The following is a 23,757-nucleotide window of genomic DNA, read 5'->3' on the forward strand; positions in this document are numbered from 1 at the left end:
TGTTCAACAGAAAAAAGAAATGTATAAAGCTATTTTTCCTACCATGGTAGTCAATAGTGGCCAATAACTGTTTTATAAATGGTCTCCAGGCATTTATTTTTATTTTTCAATCAATGAAATGTTAGATAAATGTACAGTATAAAGCGTAGTAAAACATAAATGTAGTTTACCACAGTAAAAATGGAAATAATTTAATAACACAGAGTAACTATAATATGTAAAAATTCTTTAATTTATCTTTAATTTATAACTTTTGGAGAAAATAAGGCATTTTGAGAAATGTCTGAATAGGGTCATTGTTGTTCAACATTCTTCAAAATATTTTCTTTTGTGTTCTGCAGAAGAAATAAAGTTATACACTTTGAAAACGAAATGATGATTATTCATAATTTTCAGTTTGGCGTAAACTATCCCTTTAAAGGAATATACTAAAAATATATTAATTCTGTAATACACCTTTCTTGAAAATTGCTCTTTTCTGAAAGAAACAAACCGGGTTTGATGTTTTATTCATGCACTGGCATTTATGCTTTAACAAGCGTGTATCCATATCTTTCCGTGTACGACACAATAAACAGACTTCATGGGATGTGACGGCACCTAAATTGAATATAAATAAAGAACAGTGAATCATAGTCCATTTGCCCTGTTACCATAACAAATCATCATAACCTTTTCCCTTCTGAAGGGCACTGCCGATAAACCACGCCTCCTCAGGGTCAACGGTGCACATCCTTCACCTTCATAACACACAGCACATTCCAACCCTAGCCAGAGTCCTGAGATAAGACCAGGTGGTACAGTAGACTAACCTCAGCTTGAAACCAGAGGAAATAAGACATTGCGGTGGGACACTATGTCTGGAGGCACGTACTTCAAGCTGCTCTGTTTGGTGGCTTTCTCAATAAACACAGATGCTTACTTGGGGTAGGTTGTCGTCTTTCTCTTTTTCTTTAATAACCGTGTCAGGTGTACAAATGCAACACAGTTCAATGTATCTTCATCCATCACTCTCGTTGTCTGCAGAAACGTTCCACTCGCTCTTCCCGACCGGAGATCAAACGATGGTAAGAATTATATCAGCAGCACAAGCTCCTTTAACAAGGTTATACTTTAAGGCCTGGGACGCTTGAAAATGCTCTCAAAAAATGCTGCATAGCCTATCAAAGGACCTGTCAGAAAGCATCCTATCAAAACCAGATGACTTGTGAACTTTGTAGGTCACTCTAATGAAAGTTTTCTCCAACATGACCCGATTTCTTGCAACTAACACTAAGGATAGAAACATCCATTATAACAAACAATACAGAACAGGGGATTCTATTTGATTGTTTTTCTCACTCTACTTTTGTTTTTCTGTTGTCTTTTAATCACCTTTTCCCCTGTGCTGTAGATTACATCACAAAATGTGATTTTGGTAGCAATTTGGCAACACTCTGTGATTGGACCTTGGAGGGACTCGGCAAAGAAACAGGTAGTTGTACTGCTGAGACAAAACTGCCGCTGAGATAGTCATTGCTTTGCGCTATTTGTTTGTCAAATTTTGTACAGCATGAAGTCATACCAATTCATTCACCAGGGGCAACAAATAAAAGCAGTTAATTGGTTTAACAGTTTCCTTAAGCTTCTTTTTGAAATGCAGTTGTTTGGCTTACATTACATGACTTGCATTCAGCAGTCAGTTGATGAGCATCATACTCATTAGAGTCACTTCCTCATTTATTATTTAAATACTTATTTTACACTTTCAAATAACTATTAAATATTATCGTCTACTTTATCTTTATTATTGAGGTCTTTATTATTCTTATTGAAGTCACAACACATTTTGTAATGCAAGAAAATATGTGGGTATAATTGAATTTTCTCCACATAATCAATGTAAAAAATTCAGACATAATAATGCATTTAGATCAAATGGGTTAAGATCAAGATTTAAGATCAAAACCTCTCAATCAAAAAATACAAAACTCTATACTTTTGAATGGCAAAATACTTCCACTCGCCGATTGCTATACCAAACCTAGATGTTTTAATAAAAAAATTACTTCACATGTATTAAAATCGAAAGAAAAGATTTGTAAGTACAAATGGACACAATAATAACCTTTGAGAAGTGTTACAAATTTACAGTATGGATTCATGAGCACCAGTACAATCACTTAACTCCTCTTTAGAAAAATTAAATGCTGTATACTGTATATCCCTTTGTGTGCTCCAGATGAAAACCCTCAAGACATTGATCCCGTGACCTCATCGGATGCTTTTCGTTTAAAAAGCGGGTTTCTGCACATCACAGACGACTCCTGTCTGGAGATCTGGTACCATAAACCCAGTCAGACGAGCTCTGAACTCAAAGTTTTTCTAGCAGAGGATACTCTGCAGACGTTGCTTTGGAGCTCAGAGATGGCTAGGAATGGAGACTGGAAACAAGTCTACATCCCTCTGAAGAGTCACCCTGACAACAGTGTACAGGTACCACAACTACAGATCATTTTCTAATGTTTAAGACTTCAGTATTTTCATTTTTATACATAATTCAACAATGCAGATTCTAGCAACTGTATGTCAAACTACTGCCATATTAACAAGGCACTACATGTTTTTTATCATGCTTCCTTTTAAAACAAAAGCTCACCCAAAAGGATGAAAACTCTGGCAGTATTTACACATCCTTGTGTGAAAAATTAAACAAATGATGGCTTTGAAACTCAAATAAAGTTGTGAGCATTAGCATTAGACAATGAAAAATACTTCTACAGCATTTACTAATATTTATACATGTTAATTTAAGCATTTACTCATTATCAAAATCGAATGTTTTCACTGTTAACATAAGTTAATGCACCGTGAACTCACATGAATATCTGTGTTAACATGAACTAACATTAAAATGCTGAAAAACTAAATTGTTCATATTAAGCAAATGCAAGCCACAGCATTTACCAATGTAAACTAATAACATTTTCTTTTTTTATGATAAGCAGCCCTTTACATTGTTGGTAAAACAAAAAGCATTTATAAAACGGTTATTTAATGTAGCAATCATGTCTTGAGCAATAAATGGAAAACAAACAACAGGAATTACTCTCTGCCCCCGGCAGGTTATTTTCGAGCTGTCACAAGGCCTGCGAATAGAGGATGTCACTGCCTTTGACAGAGTTGGAATACGGAAGGGACAATGTGGTACGTGACCAGCCATTCTCATTATGTCACATTTTTATGCTGCATAAGTTGTGTACCATGAAAAAGTGAGTGTACAACCAAACCCTGATAACTTTATCAATCAAGGTGTGTCGATCAAGAATGGATTAAACTGTGACCTTTCTCCGGTGTAATAACATCACGTCATTAATGTGATTAACACTGTCAGGTTACTGTAATGTCAAATATTCCTGTGGCTCAGTGGTAAGAGCATGACACTAAAGACACTAAAGTCTTGGGATGGATGGATTGCACATGCTTAGAAATAAATGTATAGGATAATGTGATGTTAGTCGATTTGGATAAAAGCATCTGCCAAATGCGTAAATGTATATTACTGGTATGTAACAAACTGATTCATAAATAAGTCCGATCCTACCCACAGGAGCCCAGTGCCGACCAGGGGCCGAATATTGGACAAGCGAAACCACACATTGCACCTGCAATGATGAACAACTCACCTGTTCTCACATGCCATGGTCCAAAGTCGACTTCACCTTTGGCACCTGCCATGTTTCCTCTGATTCACATCATACTTCTTTCGATGGACTCAATTTCCTCCTTGACAACCCTTGCACGTACGTGTTGTCGAGAGTCTGTGACGTTTCTGGGTTTCTTCCAGAGTTTTCTGTTGAGGTGAGTATCGAAAAGAAAGGAGACTCGTCTGTTTCCTCGGTTCATCAGGTGATCGTCAACACGCAGGGTCTCAGAGTGGCCATGCTAGAAAAAGAGAGGAGAAGAGTCATGGTATGTGTTTATAATCCATCAGATATCACTTCCTTGTGAAACGTAAATAGCTAATGTGTAAATCTATTTTCAATAATAACTGATAAATGTCTTTCCACTGTTATCTGAAAAAGGTCAATGGTATTTGGAGAAATGTCCCGTTACACCTGAAAGATAACACAATTGTTATCGACACAGAGGGAAATGCTTTGGTCCTTCACACAGACTTCAACATGTCCGTGTCATACATGAGATCTGGTGCGGTTCAGGTTGTCCTGCCAAACCATTACTCCGACAAAGTCTGTGGCATCTGCGGAAACTTTAACCAGCTGATGACGGACGACTTCAATCTGCCGGAAGGGCTACAGCTAGCATACACCCTTGACACAAGAAAGAGCTGGAGTCTCATGATGTCATGTGCGAGGAGCCTATTATACCTAGAGTGTGTACAGAGACAGAAGAGCTGGAGTATTCCAGTGATCTTTACTGCGGCGTGCTCACATCCAGACAGGGACCATTCGCCAAGTGTTCTATGGTTCTCGGTGGAGAGAGCTTCATCCAAAACTGCAAGCTACAAATGTGTACCGCTCATGGAGATCCCGAAGTCCTTTGCCACACATTACAGACCTTCAGTGAAACATGCAATAAAGCTGGGATCACGGTTCCTGCCTGGAGGAACTCGACGTTCTGTCGTATGTTTATTTTCAATTATTTATTCAAACAACGGATTCTAATTTGATCATCTTTGAAAATCGAAATAAAAAAATGAAATGGGCAAACTGCTCTACAGAATGCATTTCGTAAATACTTTATCGCCTTCAGCAAAGAAGCGATAACTTGACGACATCTTTGTCTGTGTCAGACTCGAAGGGGAGGGACAAGCAGTGGAGTGAGATGTCGGATGTAATTCATAACCTAGATGCCGCTAAACACTGAAGCTTTAATATCTCATCTTAACTAAATCTAAGAAACACTCAGTGGCAACACAGAAATTTGATTTAAGTATTGTCAGTTTCTCGACATGTCTCCGATCAACTCAAATCTCTCAAATTAGCAGTAATGTCTCCACCAAACAACCCACACAGCTGTTTTACTTAGTTCCTTATAAAGTTTCTCCTTTGCCTTCACCTGCAAACCACAAAGCCACCATGTAACAGATATGTAATGATTCACCTGCTTTCCGCTGTAGCTTTGGTGTGCGGAACTCACAGTCATTACAATGCCTGTGTCAGCGGCTGCCAAGAGACCTGCTCTAGCCTGGATGCTGCAGGGACTTGTGGGATATGCGAAGAACGCTGTGAGTGTGACGATGGCTTCCTGCTCAGCGGAGGAACGTGTGTGCTAGAAGAGGACTGTGGATGCTGGGTAAACGAACAGCATTATGCGGTGAGTTGTCATAGTTAGAATAAACATATTTTTATATATTTTTGAATAATAGTCATAAATAATTGTATGGATTGTTGTGTTATTGTATTAGGTTCTTGCATATGACGTAAGCTAAATTTAAATGTGCTTTATAAACTAAATGTACTTACTATTATTAAATACATTATTTTAAATATGAAGAATTTCTTAATGTTTTCTTTTGTCCACACTAGATCAGAGAGACATTTATGGAGGGTGACTGTAACACACTGTGCGAGTGTCAGGGCCACGGGAAAATTCACTGTTCCCCTGTGTCCTGTCTGGCCGGTGAAGTGTGTATGGTTCAGGACGGGATCAAGGGCTGCTTTCCTTCTAGCCCTGTGACCTGCAGTGTCTACGGTGACCCCCATTACATCACCTTCGATGGCAAGGCCTACTCCTTCTGGGGCACCTGCAACTATACAATAGTAAAAACATGTGGCCCAGCTAACACCCAGTTCACTTTAACCACAAGAAATGAAGGGAGAGAGAATCCCACAAGCTCTTCTCTTAACTCTGTAGCTCTCGACATGGAAGGATTCCACCTCACCATCAGAAAGAACAAGCTGGTTTATGTGAGTGTTTTGGTTTGTTCACAACTCATGAAGTGCTTTTCATTCATCTGGTGTTTAGTGTTTGAATTGTTACCCTGCCTCTGTAGTTCCTGGGTCACTCTGACATGGAATCAAGCCATTGCCTGCCCATATATTTACAAATGCCCTACATGCCAACATGACTCAGACAATTTACTTTAATGAAATCTAGAGAGGAATCAGAGTTTAAAATGTTAATTTTGTTAAAATACGTACAGTTGTACACTAAGAAAATAGAATATGTACTGAAACATTAGTAGACTTTTACAGTCAGTCAGTTACTGGCGGAGCATGTAGCTGGTTGAGCAAAATGAGGGTAAGAGCTGCCATCTGAAATTTACGGCCTGTAATCTGTGTTTACAGTGAATGAAATGTTAGTCATTTACTGGAATGTGATGGGAAAGGTTTCCACCTGGAACCTTCAGCTCTATCAATCGTTGATAACATTTGAAAACAATCTTGATTGTGACTTATTGTGATAAGGTCTTTGGCAAACATTCTGTACACGTACGGTATTGTATTATCTGATAATTCTGAGATTTAGGTATTTCTAGGGCTGGAAATAGAAAGACAGAGGGGGGAATGGATTCCAGGGCGTGAATTTTAAGGAGAAACAAAGTCTAACTTCAAAAAGTAGAGAATGTCCATTTAATCCACGTTAGGCTTCAAATTTTATGCAAATTTCAAAAATAGATATAACGACACTGGTTCAACACTCCCTACCCGGTTTCAGTTCTTTAACACTACACAAACGTTTGAACAAAGTACAACCACTTAAAATGTAGAACAAATATTTTTAAGCTTTAATTATCCACGTAAGATAAATACATCTTAAAATAAATATTGCAAAGTGGTCTATATTGAGGGATTCTGCTTAATGGGTATGACTTTAAAAGGCATGATACAGAAAACTGTACCAACTAACTAACAGATGGCAAATAATCATTCATTTCTTAATATACCTCATAGGCTACATTACAAACTATATAATATAAAAACAATATTAAATACCACGAGATTTAATACATAGAAAGTACTTCTTCATTTACAAAGAAATGGATTCTCTTTTCATTCTGTGAAACACCTTTACAACAGGTCACTTCACCAACACCCTTGTTCTGAAATTAATCTTTTATTTTAAATTCTATTCTTTTGTAAAAAGAAACAAAATGCTAAAATGAGAGAGTTTAGCGTCACGAGCTGTGTTTTATTTTTCTACCCATCAGGTAAACGGTGCTCGGGTGAATCTCCCTGCGGACTTTGGTTCCATTCATTTGTCTCAGTCGGGACCCTACGCTCAAGTTGATACAGACTTCGGTGTGCGTCTGGTGTTTGATGGAAGTTCCAGGCTGTTTGTGCAGGTGGATGAGCGCTACAGAGGGATGCTATGCGGCCTGTGCGGTACTTACTCCGGAAGTCAGTTCGATGACTTTTTAACTTCCGACGGAAACAATGTAGCGGATCCGCACGAGTTCGCCAGCAGCTGGAATACAAATGACAACTATTGGCTGTAAGAATTTACTGATCCGCTTGAGATTTGTAACGTTATTTGACTAACCGCGGCGCAACGCAAACCGATCGGCGTATGACATCAAAGTATCGCGGGAATTGTTTTGGCTAGTTTGACATCCCGTTCGGTCTGCGCAGCGCGTACGAACGTATTCAATCCTAAAACATTTGTGTAAGGCGACGTGTGTTGATAAATAAATTGTGATTTCAAGCTATTCACTACTGATCATTTAAAAGATAAAGAATCCCTTAAAAAATGTTCAGATTTTGAGGTTTTAGGTTTATACATTCGTCAGACATATGATATTAAATTGAATATGTATATATATTATTACATAAAACTGTAGTATGGTTTAAATATATACTTTAATAATATATCATAGACTAGAATAGAATGCTTTTGATGGCGGCTGGTCAACATATGATAATAATACAAATAGAAAACTTTATTTCAATTTCTTCAGGTGCAGCAATGGCTCTCCAGACCCCACTGTGTGTGACTCAGACCTGGAGAATGCTGCATACACAGAGTGCAGTGCATTGTTTGGAGATGTTTTCACAGAATGCCACTGGTTTGTTCCACCTCAGATCTACGTAACAAGCTGCATTACTGATTATTGTACTTACCAGGGGGATACATCTCAACTCTGCACCTCTTTTGAGGACTATGTGTCTGCCTGTGAGGTGGCTGAGGTGTTTCTAACAGACTGGAGAAATCACACTTTCTGTGGTTAGTGCCTATTTAAAAAGTAATGGAAGACTGTCAAACAGGTATTATCAAATCTGGCATAATTGCTGGACAGCATTACATTTTAAATTATTTGTAAATAAGTCTTTCTTTATTAGCTAACATTGTTGTCCGTTATTAATCTAATATTGGTTTATTAATTTTATGTTCTATACAGCATTCTATACACTTAAATATTCAAAACATGTTTATTTGTTTTGCCAAATATGATAAACATTGCATTTTGTGAATCAACTTTGCGTTTAAAATGTACAGTTAAATAAATGGTAATTGTCTTATTGTAAAGTGCCTTAATAGTTGTCCAATGGTTATGCTTCTATACAGATTTGGATCCTTTACTACCGTCAACAAATGCACCCAAACCAACCTCGCTGCCTGAAAGTAAGCTGTTTTCGTCTTTTTGTTTATTTATTTTTAGTTGTGATATGATCATTTATTTTCCACCATTGATTGTCAACACACACAGGCTGCAGGTGGAGCTGCAACTTTGACCAGGATGATTGTGGGTGGGAACAACTCATCCAGGACAGTTTTGATTGGACTAGATGGTCGGGGTCTACGCCATCAGAACTCACCGGGCCGACCGGTGACCACACCACAGGAAGTAAGCTGGATTGAGCAGAAGATGCTTATAAAAGCTGGTTAAACAAAGCTTAAAGACTGCTCATCAGTCCATGAACAACTGCGAAATCCAAATAAGTAGTACTTTGTATTATTGGTATTCTGAATTTTTTGTTCTCTTGAATAGACGGCTTCTACATGTATATTGAGGGAGACAGTGTGCTTCATGGTGACTCGGCCCGTATGATGACTCCTGTCTGCTACACCTTTGAAAAGCAGTGTGTGAGTTTCTGGTATCACATGTATGGTCCAGCGAATGTTATGGCACTCAACCTTTACCTGTTTGAGAACAACCGCGCAGTCAAACTATGGTCCAAAACCAATAACCAAGGCAACCGCTGGTTCCAAGCCAAGGTTGAAATCAAACCACAAGCAGCTTTTCAGGTTAGATACAATACTACAATACAAAAACATTTGATATGACTTCTATCTTAACCTAATTTGGGTTCTGGCTTTACGGACGAAAGTGCTATAGGTTAATATTTTCATTCTAACTGATGTGACAGATGTAGTACAACCCATGCTTATACTCTAATATGCTGGTTTCAGATAATCGTGGAGGGCATTAGGGGTTCAGATCCTCGCTCAGATGTGGCCATAGATGACGTGGTCATAAGGTATGGTGAATGTGAAGGTATGTGTAGATCTAAATCTATTCAAGGCTGAACTGTATGCACCTTTTATTGTGTTAAAATCAGTGACTAATTCATCTAGACTGGTAAGCATTATTTTTAAAACATTGGCAGATATTCCCGGAGATGACTTTGACACGACCACTCTGGAACCCCCTCGGACTAGTTCAAATTCAGTCATCCCCCATCCAGGTAAGATTTCCTTGAGGAAAGATTTGAATCAAAGAATATATTCATTGGGAAAGATTTGTAGGATTTTTTTAATTCACCTCTTTGTGACTGAGCTCTCACAGTTGTCATCAGGTTGAGCAGAATGTGGTTATACAATGTTAATTATAGTGTAACTATTGTGTTTTGTTTTGACAGTTTGTGGCCTGAACTGTGATTTTGAGAGTGATATCTGCAGTTGGACTCAGTTGCTGACTGACGTTTTTGATTGGACAAGACAGATAGGCTCCACCCCAACATTAAAGACTGGTCCTTCCTCTGACCACACAACAGGAAGTGCGTCATGATTTCTTTCCAAAAATATTTTTCTGAGTTGTTTTCACAGTAAAAAACTGTATAATTAATGTTATTAAACTTAAATCCAAAATAATTATTCTTGTTTTATTACTATATCTAGATAATTAAAGGCTATAAATCTGACAATAGATACAATGAACCTTTAAAAAAGAACATTCAGAATGTCACTGCCTTCCATTTGAACATAAGGATATAACATTAAAGTGGCAAAGTCCATAAATAAAATCCATTGCATTTTCTGACTATTGGTCTGCATTTTTAGGTGGCTACTACATATACATCGAGGGAGATAGTGCCACTCACGGTGACACGGCACGCCTCCTCAGTGCAGAATGCACTGACATTCAACCCCAGTGTCTTCAGTTTTGGTACCACATGCACGGTGCTAGCAGCACCATGGGGCTGAGCGTCTACCAGTTTGAGGGTAATTTGGCCCAGGAGGTGTGGAGGAGGAGAGATAACCATGGAGACATGTGGCATCATGCGCTGGTGGATCTGAGGCCGACTGTTAAGTTTCATGTCAGTAAATGAACCACTTTAAAGAGATATACTTCACCCAAAACGATAATTTTACTAAACCACGCATTAATCTGTATAGTATAGTAAGAGAAGCATGCTTGAGTTATTTTTTTTAGGACACAATGTTACTGAACTCGATACAGTGTGGTGTATATAGGAATTTATTGAGCAATGACATTTAGGAGTGAGAGTATAATCGATACATGTGATTGGTCTGTCAGGTGATCTTTGAGGGGCGTAGAGGAAGCACAGCCCTGTCAGATGTTGCCATTGATGATGTCTCTCTGCACCGTGGAACCTGTGATGGTATGTATTAAAAAAAATGTATGCTTCTAACTCTTATTAGCGTTCTTGACATTGCATTAAAAGTTGTAAATCTTTTTCAGATTTAGTAAACCAGGTGAAACCAACAACTCCAGGCCCGTTGCCACCAACAGTGCATACTACAGCCAGACCCATCCAAACTACATCTGCATCTGTTGAAACTACGTCCAGACCTACCCAAACCACAGCTGAACCTGTTCACACTACTACCAGACCCGTCCAAACCACATCTGAACCCGTCCAAACCACAGCTGAACCCGTTCAAACTACTACCAGACCCGTCCAAACCACAGCTGAACCCGTTCAAACTACGACCAGACCAGTCCAAACCACAGCTGAACCCGTTCAAACTTCGACCAGACCCGTCCAAACCACAGCTGAACCCGTTCAAACTTCGACCAGACCCGTCCAAACCACAGCTGAACCCGTTCAAACTTCGACCAGACCCGTCCAAACCACAGCTGAACCTGTTCAAACTTCGACCAGACCCGTCCAAACCACAGCTGCACCCGTTCAAACTACGACCAGACCTGTCCAAACCACAGCTGAACCCGTTCAAACTACAAACAGACCTGTTCACACCACAGCTGAACCCGTTCAAACTACGACCAGACCCGTCCAAACCACAGCTGAACCCGTTCAAACCACGACCAGACCCGTCCAAACCACAGCTGAACCCGTTCAAACTACGACCAGACCCGTCCAAACCACAGCTGAACCCGTTCTAACTACGACCAGACCAGTCCAAACCACAGCTGAACCCGTTCAAACTACGACCAGACCCGTCCAAACCACAGCTGAACCCGTTCAAACTACGACCAGACCCGTCCAAACCACAGCTGAACCCGTTCAAACCACGACCAGACCCGTCCTAACCACAGCTGCACCCGTTCAAACTACGACCAGACCCGTCCAAACCACAGCTGAACCCGTTCAAACTACGACCAGACCTGTCCAAACCACAGCTGCACCCGTTCAAACTACGACCAGACCTGTTCACACCACAAATGAATCTCTCCAAACTACAGCTGGACCTATTCAAACTACAGCATCAAGTAAGCCCCCAACCCATAATCAATGAGTCATGAAAATTCTGTTGTGATTCATGGCTGTTGCCATGAAATTATATCTTTGTTAAGAGTTATTTCTTTGCCCACAGCACCCTCTTGCCCCATAAACAGTCATTACACCGACTGCATTCCTGCCTGCGAGCCTACATGTTCACACCTGCACGGCCCGCCGAACTGTAACACAGAAGAGCCGTGCGTGCAGGGGTGTGTGTGCGACGACGGCTTTGTGCTTAAACAGCGCACGTGCGTGCCCATCAGTGAGTGCGGTTGCAAAGACAGTCACGGCAATATTCACAGCGTGAGTGACGGTGACACAAAACACAAACGTTTGCTCTTGTCTTTTTCCTACACAAGTAACACATCATGTTGTTTTGTTTGTGTATCCAGTTTGGTGAGGTCTGGTATGGCAGCCATTGCTCACAGAGATGCGAGTGTGAGGACGATGGGGAGATAGAATGTGAAGATTATGAATGTGATGGAAATGAGATATGTCACGTGACTGAACAGGGGCAGCATATGTGCCAGAAAGCTGGTATGAAATTTTCTACTGACATTTAAACAGAAGTAAACAAAATTCAGGCAAATTGTTAATGATAATAATTGTTCATCACAATATTTGAGGGGCTGCAAATCTAGTTGGAGATGAGATAGTGTTTATTCACGTAGGTCTTCTGGTGTAATTTGTGTCCTCAAACTAAATTATTCCCTCAACCAGCGTTCAGCAAATGTACAATCGATGATGACCCGGAGTACAGAACTTTTGACAAGATGAAGCACAAGTTTAAAGGCAAAGATTCCTACATCCTGGTCCAAACCACCAACCTCCCCAGCAACATCCCCGATGTTTATGTGGTCACGGTCAACAAAAAAGTCAAAGACAAGAGCAGCGAGGAAGACAGCAGTGAGGAGGACGATGATGATGGTCGTCTGCGTGCTATCAGAATCAGGGTCTATAACCACACAGTGGACTTTAAAAAGGGCCGTAAAATTATGGTGAGAACATTTTTAGGTTTGTAGAGTACTCCAGATTCCCTGGATTTAATTTTCATAGTCTTTCTCACTCACAGGTAGATGGTTTAAGCGTTCAAGCTCCTATCTCCCCCTCCGGAGGAATCAAGATTTGGGATCGCTCTTCTCGAGTTTTTCTGAAGACTGACTTTGGCCTGTTTGTGGAGTTCGATGGCAAACACAAGGCAGGTATGTAAAATATATTTTTTATTTTACGGTTGATCCAATCATGCTTATTATAATTTTGAATTACAGTCGTGTAAATTACTAATAGTGTTAAGAACTCCTAAGCGAAACAAGTGGAATAGGTGGTTCACACAAACAAGGAGGATCTTTAAAAAATTGCCTGTCTTCTCTGCAGAGATCACTCTTTCCCACGTGTATAAAATAAAGATCGGAGGTCTCTGTGGAAATTTTGACGCTGTGGGGAAAAATGACATGATGAAGCCAAACGGGGAGCAGGCAAGGAATGTGAAGGAATTCGGAGAGAGCTGGAGAGTGACAGACAGACGGAGGTAAATATCTTATTTTCATTCATAGAAAAAGTGCTGCGTTGTCAGTTCATCACATAAAGTTTAGCAATTCATTTAATTAATTTACCATTCATTTCCTAATTCAGCATTTGAAGCACTTTGATTTATTTTCTAAGTAACTATTAATATATGCAATTTAAATGTGAATGTTTTGATTAATCTGCACATCATAAAATACATTTTTAAGTGCGATTAATTTTCTTAACAGTTTGTCATCACATCATTTTCTATATCATCCGTTTTTTCCACTTTTTTTAAAAAGTTCCGGAGTTTCTCAATTAGTGAAAAGAAAGTTTGACACCAAATGTTTTTTTCACCTATTGTATGTTTCCAGGCAGTTCATTCTTTAAGAAAAATTGCTTCAGGAGCTGAAAGATTCGCCATCAGCTATCCAGCATCTGACATCAGTATGGACTTCCTTACTAAGCTGACACATTACTTAAACTAGCTAGGGGTGTTTGTGTGCAACATATTCATTTCTTAACATGTCTTACAAAAAAAGTATTCCCATAATTATAGAATGCCTCTAAATGAACAGTAACATGCAACTACTCTTATGTTTGGGGCTGATATCTTAACACCCAAATTGTTAATGAATATTAATTTGTTAGGAATGTTTATTTTATTTGAAAATGATAAATAAAGTTAGATGTACAGGGCTGTGTTTAAAGTCATCATGAACTGTTGCTGTGATTATTATAAATGATTTATCAGTGCACAACATCTTTTTTTCAATTGATTTGCACATGTTATCTTTAATCAAAAACATTATGCTCCTCTCCCCCTCTCAACAACTCTTCATCACATGATGTAAGCAACAAAAAAAGAAGTAGGAATACTGACGTTTCACTGGTTTGTTCGTCACGTAACGGAAAAGAAGTCAATCGCAACTTCTGTTTCATGGTGACTAGGGGTCATGTTAAGTCCACTAATGGCTTTCAAATGCATTTATAACTTTGTTACAAATATCCATGTGATCTCACAGAGGAAAGACATTTTGCACTTTAGGTTAATAAAGGTTTTAATTGCCCTCTTCATTTTTATTTAGATTTTTAATTGTGGTTCTTTGTTTTGAGATAATTATTGGCATTATTTAGAATTAAGACATAATGTAAACATGTCATAAAAGCATACATCTAAAATTGCACAGTGGAGGTAAATTAGTGTCCTACAGTCACAGTGGCGTCGTCACATTTTTCCATAATTGGTTTCGTTTAAAGTTTTGGTAAAGCTTTCAATGTTTAATCAACAACTTAAATATTTATATATTTTTTTAAACTTAAGAATTACTTTCCTCATTCATTGTTATGGCACAGGAAAGCATTTTTAAAACAAAACGTAATAACACTAAACTAAAACATATGTGTTTGGTTCATTTGTGAATACAAGAACTGGCTAGGCAGATAACAACAACGGACGTAAGGAGAATGTGATTCTGAATTCCTACATATTTAATGTTGTGCCAGTATCTACTTTGATTTCCACAATGATGGGTGTGAACAGGGCTGGACAGAACAATTCGACCTGAACGTCATCCAGATTGACACAGAGGAAATAAAAACACGAAACAATCAAATGAATAAATAAAGAGGTTAGCCAATACATAATGTAGTTTCATTTATTCACTTAACAGATTCTTTTTTTAAAGCCACTTATTAGTGGGACAGCATTGATTTACATTTTTATTATTTTTATTAGTCAGACTTGGTCTCACCCCAGAAAGATTGTAAAGGATTGCGCAGAACAGGTGGAGCCTGCCCGCTCATCCCACCTGCAAGGAACTGAACGGATCAAGTTTTCTATTATGCCTTAGGCAAATTTACTGATCGTAATGTAATAGAATAGAACAACAGAACTACGAGTTGTTCAACACATGTGTACATTTCCTTGTTCCGTTAAACACCAAAGAAATGGCACCGTTGACCAACATGAAAATGAAAATGGTAGGCAAAGGTTCCCCACGAACTATCTGTTTTCCTAAATTCTTCAAAATGTCTTATTTTGTGTTCAACAGAACAAAAAAATATTAAACAATATTTTTCCTACTCTGGTAGTCGAAGGAAGTTAATTTGATATTGTGTAAAAAATATGATGTCAAGCAAATGTCGTGTGACCAAAACATCACCTTAACAATGCGTTTGGACAGGGACCAAGTGAACAGAATTTTTTCATGGTACTCACTAACAAACTTTACAAGCCTGATGAAGAATGCTTTTAAACAAACAGTTCTTGGGAACCATTGACTACCACAGGAGAAGAAAATACTTTAATCTTTTTGTCCCATTGAACACCCAAAAGATATATTTTGAGGAATGTAGGACTGTTCTGGATAACTTTTGATTACCATTGTCATTTTTCCCACAATGGTAATGAATGGTGGCCAAGAACTGTTTGGTAACATTCATTATAGGAAATATCTTTCTCTGTGATCATCAGAATATATATATCTGTTTTATTTTTAATTTAATAAAATGATTGATATTATTGGTCGCCACACATGATTCCCAGGGTGAAAATGGGCCCCACTCCAGCCCTGGCACTCATGTCCACAAATGTTTTATATAGTAGAATGATTACAACTTGAATTACTGAAGTATCATGGTTAAACTATGTTAACTATATCTTTCTATTCCTTACTAAAAGTTGCTCTCAGCATAGGGTGACCACCCGTCCACTTTGCGTTGTACCGCACAGCATTTTACCCCTTGTCCTGCACGTCGCAGATTGAGAAAATGTCCCGTCTGTTGCATTTTACTCACATAAAGAAATCACTTTAATTTGCCTGAAAAGGACATGAGCCGCTTCTTTGCTGTGTCAAAAGCTGCTACCCAATTTAATCCAATGGATGAGAAAATAGCAGTGATTTCTGTCATCAAGAGAAGTTGTGACGTCCATCAATAAAACTGTTGTTCTGGTGTTCCATGTCAATTTGCCGGATAAGTCACTAAAACATTGTAAACTGGGTGGCTTTGACACTGTTTATAGGCTGTGGTTAGCATATTATAATTAAAAAAATATGTACAAATAATGATAAACTCTTTTTCATTTGTCTGTTTCTTTTTTCCTTCATTTTTCTCTTTTTGACAAGATCTTAGGTGTTTTTAACCTTACTATGATAAGGCCATGTCTCGTCTGTGCTTAAAATTTAAAGGTACAGTTAACCTTAGATTGTTTTATTTCACCTTAATTATGTTGTAGTTGGAATGGACTATATGACAAGTTATTTCTAAAAGCTTCTTTGCTGAATGTGGAAGAAGAAATGTATAAAATATATATACAAATGTTTTCATTCGTGGTTATATCAAAATAATTTGCTACCTTCAGTGGTGTCCAAAGCTAACGTATTACCTGTCCAACATTTAGTTTGGTATATTATTTTATGTTTCAATAGAAAACCGAATGTAAATAACCTGACCGTCTACACCTGATGATTCTATAAAAAACTGACACAAGACACACCTACAGTATGTCATATTCATGTATTATGACATCATCTAATGGAATGCATTGCACGTGTGTACATGGAACATGTTAAGTCTTTAAGAAAGACACTTCTACAGAAAATTGACTTTACATTGTGTTTTTGATTTATTGGTTTAATCTCCACATGGGAGTCATTGAAATACCTTATTTTTTTAAGGAATAGTTAATTTAGGAATAGTTAATTATGACCAGAGATAGTAACTCTGTGTAGTATTTTGGTTGGCCATCAATCTCAGCTGCAACAGAGGCCCTCTCCCAAATGACGCACTTCACGTGGACTTGCGGCGGTCTTGTGGACTTCAATTGCGCGTGCTTGCCAAGTCAACGAGTCCGTAGGTGTCCCATTTCTCTTTTTAACGCTCAGAAGTCTGCTCGCGAGTGCCTCCTTCACTGAAATCCCCTACCCAGGAATCCTTGCGAACGCCCAATCAGAGAACGGATGGGAGGAGTCTATTAAGTCAGCTAATCAAGAATAAAAACTTTTAATGGAGTGCATTTTCTTACTTAAGGTAATAAGCCATGTTTTATTGTAGATTTGTAACTGTCTCTGGGCTCTGTAAAGCTCTGTATTATAGAGATATATTAAATAACCACATAAATATATGCATTTATATATTTATTTATTAATTAGATATTATTTATTAGAATGATCTTGCTCGTTCTATAAACACCATGCGATGTGCTATGTTTTACCTTTTCTGTTTTTCCTGTTTGCCCCTGTAAAACTGCTTTGGAACAATGCACATTGTGAAAAGCGCCATATAAATAAAAATGAATTGAATTGAATATATATGCATATAAAAAAGGTGTATACAGAAGAATAGTGTGTACAAATAAATAAAATACATAGGCCAGTTGCCTTTACGTCAGGACAAATGAATGCATTACAAAAATAAGTATCTATTGCATATTGCTTGGGTGGCATATCAACATATAAAATACAGAACAATAAAAACCGGCAGCTCCCATCCCAAATAACTACAAAGAGACTACAAGTGTGATCGACTTCACGCGGCACTCAGTGAATGATCAGTGAATGACAACAAAGTACCACGTGACTGTTTAGAAAGCACCACTTTCTCTTTCCGGTGTGATGACCTCAAGTCAAAATGCACTCCCATGTACCGTTGTGGACTTGTGCCTAGTGCCCTATAGGTCTGCACTTCCTGATGTCACCAAGTGTGGACTCAGAGGAGATCCACTAGACCGGAGTGCACCATTTGGGACAGGGCCAAAATATGAGAGACAGTTTTTGGCCCTAGTGTTCAAGTGGGTGTGTTGATCCCAAGTGAGCCTGTAGTATTTTTAACCCACTGAGACACACTTAGCAAGTGGAAACATATAATGTTAATTAATGTGGTGTTTCTTATAATGAGATAAAAAGGAGTTTTACAAAATATGAGAGCCAATTAGAGAGCAGCCTCAGGTCACCTGCCTCAAAAACAAACATCAAAAATTATCTAAAGTTCATTGTGCAGTGTAAATAGATTCATTGATTAAAATGGGAGCTTTTAGCGAATATAAACAAGTCAGTGATCGTTTAGCTATAAGGAAACGTCTGCATGATGACAATACTAGTATTTTGAGACAGCTGTGTGAATTCGCTGTCTTACCGGTAAATTAATAGAAGTCTATTGCTTATATGAGCAGCACATTTGTGTATTTACTATAAATTTACCAGAATGACTTTACCAGTAATTTACCAGCATTGCTGTTTGAAAAGGGTAGTTCTCTATACATACATAAACATTCATTTGTCCGACAACCGCACTCATAATATATATGTTTTGTCACAGAGAATAATCAACTACAATTTTAAGTAATACTTTTAATGAATGCGAACTACCAGATGTGAATTAATCTGTTTATTTAAAAAATATTTAGCAATTTATATAGTATGTTGAATTTATGTTTAACCCTTTGATTAGCCTCAGTCTGTGGGTAATCAACGACTGGTTGACGATCTGAACAACTTCTATTGTTGTTTTGAAAAGCAGAGTCTCAACCTCCTACCCGCCCTGACCCTATCTCTGCTATAACATTAACACCTCCTCTTGACACTCAACCTGCACTTAATATCTGCAAAGAGGATGTGTGCCGCAAACAAAAGATCAGAAAAGCGCTATGCCAAGACAATGTCTTACCCTCCTGCCTGAAAGTCTGTGCGGAGCAGCTGTCGCCCATCTTCACTAATATTTTAAACAGATCTTTGGAGGAGTCTAAAGTCCCTTTATGCTCAAACGCTCCACCATCATCCCTGTACAGAAGAAACACAAAATCTCTGGATTTAATGACTATAGACCTGTTGCTTTAACACCTGTGGTAAAGAAGTCATTTTTTGAGAGACTTGTACTGGCCCACCTGAAGGACATCGCCAGACCCCTTCTGTATTTACAACACCAGATGAACTTAGTTGTACATCTTTTTCATGTATACTATGCAGCTCTGTTTACAGGCATCTTCAGTTGTGATAGTCCCAAAAACAGTTCTTATCCTCTGAGAAGCAGAGGCGGACATTGCATTTGCAGCAAAGTGTGTTTGTGTTATCTGTAGCACAGTGTCTGCAGCGTCCTCTTTTCGTTTTAACAGGAAAATGTCCATACATGTCCTGAGCTTTCCTGTGGCATGGCGCTAGCAAAGCCAAGGTCATGGGTTCAGAAACAAATGTATAATACAAAGAAATGTAAGTCGCTTTGGAGAAAAGCATCTGCCTAATGCATAAAAAAGTAAAACGTCCTCGCCTCTCTTTTGGTGGGTGTACATTGAAATGTTCTGCTTGGATTCCACTTGAAGGTCTCCCATTATCTGTGGGTGGGCTTTCTGTCAAAACTGGGCTCCCATGGCTTGAAGATGGTCTCCCCCTTTTTCGTTTGATGGGAGTTCTGCCGACCATGGGTGCGTTTCCCAAAAGGATCGTTCTCCAACTAAAGTTCCGTCATTGTTAACCAGGGAAACGCAACCCAGGATGAGAGAGGATGCAAAGTGTGCTTGAAACTGTCTTCTGTTCAGTGTGTGAGGAGGGAGACAGCATCATTGGTGACACCCTGAACTGAAAAAGCAGTGCTGGGACTGATAAAATCCCTTTTAAGCCAGCGATACTTTTCACGAGGCATGGGCTGTGTTATTGAACGTCTTGGTGGTTGCTTTGGCATGTTTTGTTGGTTTTGTGGATTGTCCACATAGAAATCAGATGGTTGGTTAATGTTTTTTTGTTATTTTCCTTATCTAGTATATAGGAAACTCCAAATTTCATCTCAAAGTTCCTGTGGCGATTCTGAATAGCATCAATAATATCATAAACATTGAACAGAATTCCCTGTTTTATGTGGGGAGAGAAGTTTTTAGTCTTTTGGCTTTCCATACTCTCTCCCCGAGTCTCGTCAGTTCCCGCCCTTTCTGTCTCATTAGCTTTCCTTGATTGTTAACCCCTATCACCTGGTCCCTATTAATTATCCCTTGTCTGTTTCCCCTATATATACCTCTCATGTTTCATTGTCTTGTGCTGGTTCGTTACTTGTGGATACATGTACGTGAAGATACTTGTGCTTATGCTCAGTTGATTGCATCTGTTTTGCTGGTATACGTTTACCCAGTCTTGCCTTGTTCCTGTTTCCCCGTGTCTTTGTTTGTCCAATAAATTCCTGTGTTACCCCTACCTCCTGTGTCGTGCTTGCCTGCACTTGGGTTCTCCCCCGGAAATCATAACAGAACGAACCAGCCAAAGATTGAACCCAGCGGCAGCATGAACACAGACCGGACAACCCTGGCCCGTCTCCTCTGCAGCCTTCGCCAGGGAGAGGAGACTGTGGATGAGTACGTGGGGAGATTCCTTGATGTGGCCGAACAAGGCACCTTCGGAGAGGAGGAGTTGGCGGTGCTATTCAACGCCGGTCTCAGAGAGCCACTCTCTCGCTCGGAGATGAGGACGATGAGGCCGTTGGACTTCGACGCCGTGTGGCTAACTGCCTCGGCTCGTTCGGACTCCACGACCTCATCAAACACATACCTCTCATCCCCTTTGGCTTCGATTCCTGAGAGTGGCCCTCTGCAGATTGGGGTTGCGGGCATCGCCACAAACCCCTCCTCAATCTCTGCGGTCTCCTCACGACCGCCCAGTCTCACTGGCAAGCGGGGGAGACGGGAATCCTGGGGGTCCTCGTCTGAGGCTTCCAACCCCGAGCCGCCCGTCTCGTACTCGTCGTCCCTTCAGCCGGCCACCAGGCGGGTGGCTCGGCTAAAGAAGAAGAGGCAACGTAGGGCGGCTCGGAGTCCATTGGTCTCCAGCCCGGTCCAGCAAGCATCCAGTCCGGTCCGGCAGGCGTCCAGTCCAGTGTCAAGTCCGGTCCGGCAGACGTCCAGTCCAGTGCCCAGTCCGGTGCGGCTGACGTCCAGTCCTGTGTCCAGTCCTGTGTCCAGTCCTGTGTCCAGTCCTGTGTCCAGTCCTGTGTCCAGTCCTGTGTCCAGTCCTGTGTCCAGTCCGGCGTCCAGTCCGGCGTCCAGTCCGGTGTCCAGTCCGGCGTTCTGTCCGGTGTGTCAGTCGGCCTTCCAGTCCGTGACTCAGCCTGCAGCCCTGCCGGTGACTCAGCCTGCAGCCCTGCCGGTGACTCAGCCTGCAGCCCTGCCGGTGTCTCAGCCTGCAGCCCTGCCGGTGTCTCAGCCTGCAGCCCTGCCGGTGTCTCAGCCTGCAGCCCTGCCGGTGTCTCAGCCTGCAGCCCTGCCGGTGTCTCAGCCTGCAGCCCTGCCGGTGTCTCAGCCTGCAGCCCTGCCGGAGACTCAGCCTGCAGCCCAGCCGGAGACTCAGGCTGCAGCCCTGCCGGTGACTCAGCCTGCAGCCCTACCGGTGACTCAACTGGGAGCATTCCTAGGTCCTTGCCGTGTCCAACCGGCAGCCAAGACTGTCCCTACAAGGTCCTCTGGGACTAAGACTGCGCTCCCCAGGACTTCTCCAATTAAGACCCCTGGGGCTTCACGCTCTCGAGCGTCACCCCGGTCTAAATCTGTTCCCCTCCATCCCAACCCTACTGGACATTCCCCCATGAACTTTGTTGTTCCCCCTCCCCCCCTCCCTTGTTTGTTATTTTTATTGTCTCACCCCAACCCGTTTATTGTTCTTGCTTGTCTGCCCCTAGTCTTGTTTTCTATGTTTTGTTTGATCTTGTCAATGTCCCAGTCTGTCTTGTCCTGTGAGTCTCCTTGAGGAGCGGCAGGATGCCGCTCCTTAAGGCGGGGGTTCTGTCACGGTTCTGCCTATCATGTTTGGCTATTCTTGGTCTTGAGGCAGAACCAAAACAGAATTCCCTGTTTTATGTGGGGAGAGAAGTTTTTAGTCTTTTGGCTTTCCATACTCTCTCCCCGAGTCTCGTCAGTTCCCGCCCTTTCTGTCTCATTAGCTTTCCTTGATTGTTAACCCCTATCACCTGGTCCCTATTAATTATCCCTTGTCTGTTTCCCCTATATATACCTCTCATGTTTCATTGTCTTGTGCTGGTTCGTTACTTGTGGATACATGTACGTGAAGATACTTGTGCTTATGCTCAGTTGATTGCATCTGTTTTGCTGGTATACGTTTACCCAGTCTTGCCTTGTTCCTGTTTCCCCGTGTCTTTGTTTGTCCAATAAATTCCTGTGTTACCCCTACCTCCTGTCTCGTGCTTGCCTGCACTTGGGTTCTCCCCCGGAAATCATAACACATTGTATACATGATGGTCTTTCTTGGCTGGTGGCATTCTGAAAAAAAAAAACCGAATTACTTTCCAGTCCAATCAATGTTAATGCAGTTTAAACATTCCACAATATTCACACAAAGCTGTCTGGGTAGCTTATTGTGCCCTCATTTATATTTAGTAATTTTAGCAGACGCCTTTATCCAAAGATACTTTCTAGAGTTTAGGGAGCAATATGTCATACAGGAGTAATAATACAATAGGTGCCATTACAAAGAAACTGGTTTCTACAAAAGCCAGACCAATACCTGTTGAGAGAAAGAGAGAGGGTTAGTGTTTTTTATTCGTTTGTCTGTCAAGTATTCACAGAAGAGATGGGTTTTAATAACGCTTCTAATATCTCCACATTCCAGAACATTATCACCTGGTCTTCATGCAGCGAGCAAATATTTTGGTCTAACAAGCAAAGGCCAGAAAAATAAGGAACATAAATCAATAAAGTTAATAAAAAAGTTTTTTAAATCCCTAATTCAACTTTATCTTATTTAATAATCATTACATTTTAATAACTATAAAAAATAAAACACTAACCCTTTATCTCAACAGTTAGTGGTCTAGCTATTGTTGAAACCAGTAACTTTGTATTGGCACTTTATGTATTATGGCTCCTGTATGACATATTGCTTATTGCTCCTAAACTCTTTGTAAGTCGCTTTGGATAATAGCGTCTGCTAAATGTCTAAATGTAAATTTGTGATTAATCAAAAACAGGAGGTTTATACTTGTGTTTGCTTCATGTTTAATAGGAGAGAAGTAATATTCATCCATATAATGTGATAGGTGCTCAGGCAAAAATTGGCACCCCTGCGACCCAATGTTGTAAAATTACAACATTGACATACATTCTCAAAATGTAATCAAATAATCAAATAATCAAAACTTTCAGCTGTACTATAATATTTGCATGTTCTAGACAAAGCACACGAAAAAAATAGTTTGTGCAATTCACAAACTTGTACTTACTTCAACTTTGAATTATGTGGTCTAGTAAAACAAGATGATTTGATTCAAGGAGAGTTCATGGCCAGGTAAAAACACCTATAAACAAAATCTGCGATCCAAAAGCATTGCAACGGTTAACAATAGGACCTAACAGTTGTGAAAATGTGCCCATGCGGGGAGAAAGCATTCATTT

The 23,757-nt window shown here is 40.0% G+C and overlaps 1 protein-coding gene across 1 annotated transcript; it reads left to right on the plus strand.

Moving 5' to 3' along the window:
- Nucleotides 1–767: 767 nt before the first annotated feature.
- On the plus strand, nucleotides 768–14,459 carry LOC130418326 (zonadhesin-like). The gene is given in 27 exon segments (XM_056744398.1): nucleotides 768–927; nucleotides 1,027–1,067; nucleotides 1,394–1,474; nucleotides 2,222–2,475; nucleotides 3,105–3,186; nucleotides 3,590–3,951; nucleotides 4,065–4,346; nucleotides 4,349–4,622; nucleotides 5,120–5,316; nucleotides 5,529–5,909; nucleotides 7,154–7,437; nucleotides 7,901–8,166; nucleotides 8,509–8,565; nucleotides 8,651–8,788; nucleotides 8,933–9,189; nucleotides 9,355–9,439; nucleotides 9,552–9,629; nucleotides 9,804–9,941; nucleotides 10,225–10,481; nucleotides 10,703–10,787; nucleotides 10,868–11,860; nucleotides 11,965–12,173; nucleotides 12,263–12,407; nucleotides 12,591–12,868; nucleotides 12,943–13,072; nucleotides 13,245–13,398; nucleotides 13,751–14,459. Coding segments are annotated over 27 exon segments (5,595 nt in total). The 5' UTR covers nucleotides 768–856; the 3' UTR covers nucleotides 13,767–14,459.
- Nucleotides 14,460–23,757: the final 9,298 nt, after the last annotated feature.

This window comes from Triplophysa dalaica, chromosome 3 (genome assembly GCF_015846415.1).
Source record: "Triplophysa dalaica isolate WHDGS20190420 chromosome 3, ASM1584641v1, whole genome shotgun sequence".
NCBI classification, from domain to species: Eukaryota; Metazoa; Chordata; class Actinopteri; order Cypriniformes; family Nemacheilidae; genus Triplophysa; species Triplophysa dalaica.